The 4,363-nt window shown below is 43.8% G+C and overlaps 1 protein-coding gene across 1 annotated transcript in view; it reads right to left on the minus strand.

The window, feature by feature from the left end:
* LOC103802399 (forkhead box protein D3-like) overlaps nucleotides 1-626 on the minus strand; it is a gene marked incomplete at its 3' end in the record, with an annotated part of 1,602 nt that extends 976 nt beyond the window's left edge. Inside the window, exon 1 of the mRNA XM_009074869.1 lies at nucleotides 520-626. Within this exon, the coding sequence (XP_009073117.1) occupies nucleotides 520-626 (107 nt within the window). The remainder of the gene's footprint in view (nucleotides 1-519) is intronic.
* Between the last annotated feature and the right edge of the window lie 3,737 nt (nucleotides 627-4,363).

The following is a 4,363-nucleotide window of genomic DNA, read 5'->3' on the forward strand; positions in this document are numbered from 1 at the left end:
GGCTGTCTGTCGTGGCACTCAGTGCAGAGGGCTTGGATACTAGAGGATTGCAGAAAGATCACACACCTCTCAAACTCCATCTAAAAAGTTTCCCTGAGCAGGAAGGCTGCAGTGAGACAGATCAAGCTTATTGACACTGGCACTGGAAACCTTTTCTGCTCTTGGAAAGGACCTTGGATGTCCCTGTGAACATCTACACCCCACCAGGATTATCTGCATCCCATTCACCCACTGGCATATTGCACATTTAATTCCCTTACTCACAGGGGTCCTGGAGGTTGGAGACCATCTGAGGTCTGAAGGTTCAAAGGTATGCCAGAGTTGCTGTGACCCCTCATGGGAGGAAAAATCATGACTACTTCAAGCACAGAGAGAGGGGAAATGTGCCCACTGCGATGCATGCACCGGGGCCAGACCCACTGGGGAGAGGTCCCATGCTCCCCTGAGAGCTGTGATCCCACCATCCCAGAGCTCACAAACCTCCCCAGAGAGAGGACACTTGGAAAAACTTCATCTTACCTGTATGCTGGTCTGGTGAATTTTTTCTCTTCGTCAGAACTACAGGTAGGATAATCATCCCCATCATAATTAAAGCAGTTATAGGGGTACTGCGTGTTGTCAAACATCGTCCTGCTCCTTGCTCAGCTCCTGTGGAGTGAGAGAGGGATAGAGTGATGTTTCTCAGAGCTTGGACTCCCTCCTCCCTTCTTCCCTCCCCTCTGTCTGTCTCATTCCCTCTCTCCCCCCTCCTCACGCTCCCTGCACACACACTCTCTCCGTGATGGGGTGGGGATTGTTTTTGCAATTCCCACATCGCAGACAGCCTGTCTGTTAGGATAATTATTTTTTTTTTGGGGGGGAGGTTGTTATTGTTATTCTTGCTGTTGCCCCCAACAGGGTGGCACAGCCAGGCAGCTGCTGGAGAATTGGGGGTGAACCTTTGAACCAGGCTGTGCAGTGGTGGTAGCTGCACTGAGCTCACTGGGTGGTCCAGGCTGGAGAGGGTCCAGCTCTCCCCCTCCCATCACAGCCCCAACGTGACAAAAGCAAACAGCATGATGTTAATAAATCATGCTTCAAGGTCTCTACTTGGAAATGAAACTTGGAGTGCAGCTCCCCCCAGTCCCTGAGTCCTCCCCCTCTGGATTTTTCTCTCCCTGGTGAAGCTGTGTGGCTTATTTATTTATAGTTCAAAACCCCACGTAGAATAAACAGAGGTTCCAGGCAGGAATACACTCTTGTCCTGATCTGCAATCTATAATACAGTATAATAGACATAAATTATATTTCCATGACTAAAGGAAAAGCTGTATGTTCAAAGAAAGTAGAACAGAGGCATATGAGGGACTACTGTCAAGCAGGAAAGTAAAAGGAAAATAGCTGTAGGCAGGAGAGCTGCCTGTGTGGGCTTTGATCTGAAGGATGAATTAGACTAATAGCCCTGTGTGTTGGCATCCAATACTGTAACAATTTAATAGTTTTTCAATGCTTTGGAGTGTTTTCCAACAAGTGATGTAAAGCAAAGGCATCATACACTGGTTCAGGGGGGACTTAAAAGGTGTATGCTACACGATAATTAAATTATTTGAAGACAGCTCTGTCCCAGGAACTAGCCCCAGGAGGAAATAGGGATTGGAAAAGAGAAAGTAAATTGGTGTGCAGAGTGACTCCCTGGATGGAAATGGAAAATCAGAACTACTAGCAACGAGACTTTTGTTTTCTAGAGCATCTCTCATGCAAAGGATGTCCCCAAACCCCATTTGGGTTTATGTCCGCAAGTCCCTTTTGGGTTTATGTCCCTCAACTCCCTTTTGGAGTTAAAGGATAAAATGAGGGGAAAATAAAGAGCCCTTTACAGTGATGTTTAAATGATTCCTAGAGTTCTGACAAAGCTGGACATAATGTTTTTCTCCTGTGGAATATAGCACATTATAGCAGGGCATAGGGGGAAATACATGGCATGAAAAGATATATACAAGAGGTGTTTTCTTGGCAATATGAAGCCAGAGCAGATACCCAAAATAAAAATAATCTTCACTCTAAAATACATCAATAGGCATATGCATGAGGCACCCACTGCAGAGGAGGTGTTAATTCAAAGGGTCAGCTCCTTCTGCCTAGGGCATTAGCAGGGCTTTAATATTGAGTGAGATAGAGCAGATTTGGTGGTGGAGAATGAAATATATAATGTCTGCTCATGCTCATTCATGCTCTGTCCAGATGGACTAGAAGGTTTAAAGTAGAGAAGTAGCTGGGCCACAGATTTGGGAAGATTCTAGCTCCCTACAAACAGTGATCCTTGAGACACAGGTAAGTGTCCACTTTGATTTTTAGCAGTGCTTCTTCTCATTGGAGGTGTTTTTACTCACTGAAATTCCCTAACTCAGTCTTGCTTCTGATTTATAACAATTTCCAAAAGCACAACTGTGTTGGTTAACTCTGATTTTACCTAACTTGTTAGCACCCTTTCTTCATATCTCTTTCTGACAATTGCCTTGCTAAGAAAGTCAGACAATACTCTTTGGCCAAAATCCTCATAAATTGACTGACAGTACTTAATAGGTTTTATTCAATGGGAATTAGAGCAAATGACTGTAGTCTTATATATTTAGCAATGTTATTTACCTCCAGCCCTGCATTTTCTTGTTGTGCTGAGTGCAATTCACTTGCCCATGTCTAGCACATCTACCAGGTGCATTACAGCTGGTGGTTAGTCCTACTCTGTGGGAAATAGCTCATGGCCAATGTGTTCTTCAGCCATTTCAGTGGAAAACAGATTAAACTTCCATCTCAGCAGTTGGTTTGTGAGACTACATTGAGCAAAAGGAGGTGAATCATAACAACCAGTGTTGATGTCCTTGAGCAGCACCTCAGGAGTGAGTGGAACCATGGGTGGGTGCAGGGGCAGCTTGGCAAGACACATAGGAAACTCCTGTTGTTGCTGTTTGTGTCACACATCATCTGTGGATATATATTATTCCTTCCTGCTAGCCAGCAGTGGGCTGAAGGATTTAGTTTCTGGCTCATCTAATATCACTACAATCACCTACTGCAAATTCAGATAGACCCTAAGAAGAACACAGATGTGGAGGAATGGCTATGCGAAAAGGGACATGATCTTCTTGAAGCTGACAAGCTGGTAGTGTGGTGTGAGGCCTACAGCAGCTGTGACTTAGCCTTGAACTGCTGATAAGGAGCGAGCTCTGCCTGGCAGAGCTGGCTCTGACCGGCTCTGAGTCCGGTGTCAACAAGCTCCCTGGTATTCCTGAAAACATCCTGGAATGTGGACAGACACCTGCTTGCTCCAATCATAAGTTTAACCTGGACACTGGGACAAGGGCAATAAACCAATCATGTATCCGCTGCGTTCGCGTACTCTGTGTGAATGTCTATATATATCTTGTAAGTACTAAGAATAAAGGAGAACGACCATACTCATATTGAGACTCATCGTTACTCCAGGTCCGGATCCCACTCCAACACACAGACCATTTCTAAGTCCTAGAAAATCAGAAACAAATGATCCATGATCCCTCATAAAGCTAATTCTCAAATCCAGAGATGCAAAACTAGGGGAATATTTCTCCAGGTAATTTTTAAAGCCTACATGCTGATATTTTATCCTCAAATGAATGTTTATGGTCCAATTATAATCCTTGAAGATAATACTCATAAAGAAAGACTAACATGCTCTTGTGTGTAGCATGGTGGGTGAGCAGGTGCCATTCTTATGGTGGCAAAACATGTTGTACACTTGCTTTTTCCTAGCATCTGTGCAGCCATTACAATTTAACTAGAGTAACCATAACTCATCCCTGTCAGTATCATAAAAACATAATTTTGCCAGGCTAGTGTTTTCTTATGCTGTATATTTTCTGAGCACAAAGTTGTAAACCATTTGATTTGAGATAGTAAATAGGCAGTAAAAATGCCATGAAAGGGTTTGACTAATTTTTTAAACATTGATATTAAAAAGTTATTTGCAATTTTGGTAATGATGACAGAGATTATGGAAGTTGGGCATGAAATTCAGACTAGTCATAAATCCAAACAGGGCTGAATTACTACTCTATTATGGGATAATAGAATAGCAGTAGGCACCTCAGTGTAGGATTGACTCAGTGCTGATGTTCTAGTCTTCTTACTGGTGTAGACTGGCATCTCCCAGCAATATAATTCCTCCTGTGCTCTCACACAATCAGTTAGGTTGGAAAGGACCACAGTGGGTCATCTGGTCTCACCTCCCTGCTCAGCACATGGCTCAGGGTTGTGTCCAGACAGTTCTTGAATACCTTCAGTGAGGGAGAAGACTTGGAAGGCAGAGCTGGTTGCAGTTTAGCACTTTATCCCAAACCTTTTAAAT

This window comes from Acanthisitta chloris, unplaced genomic scaffold, assembly GCF_000695815.1.
Source record: "Acanthisitta chloris isolate BGI_N310 unplaced genomic scaffold, ASM69581v1 scaffold545, whole genome shotgun sequence".
In the NCBI taxonomy this organism is placed as follows: Eukaryota; Metazoa; Chordata; class Aves; order Passeriformes; family Acanthisittidae; genus Acanthisitta; species Acanthisitta chloris.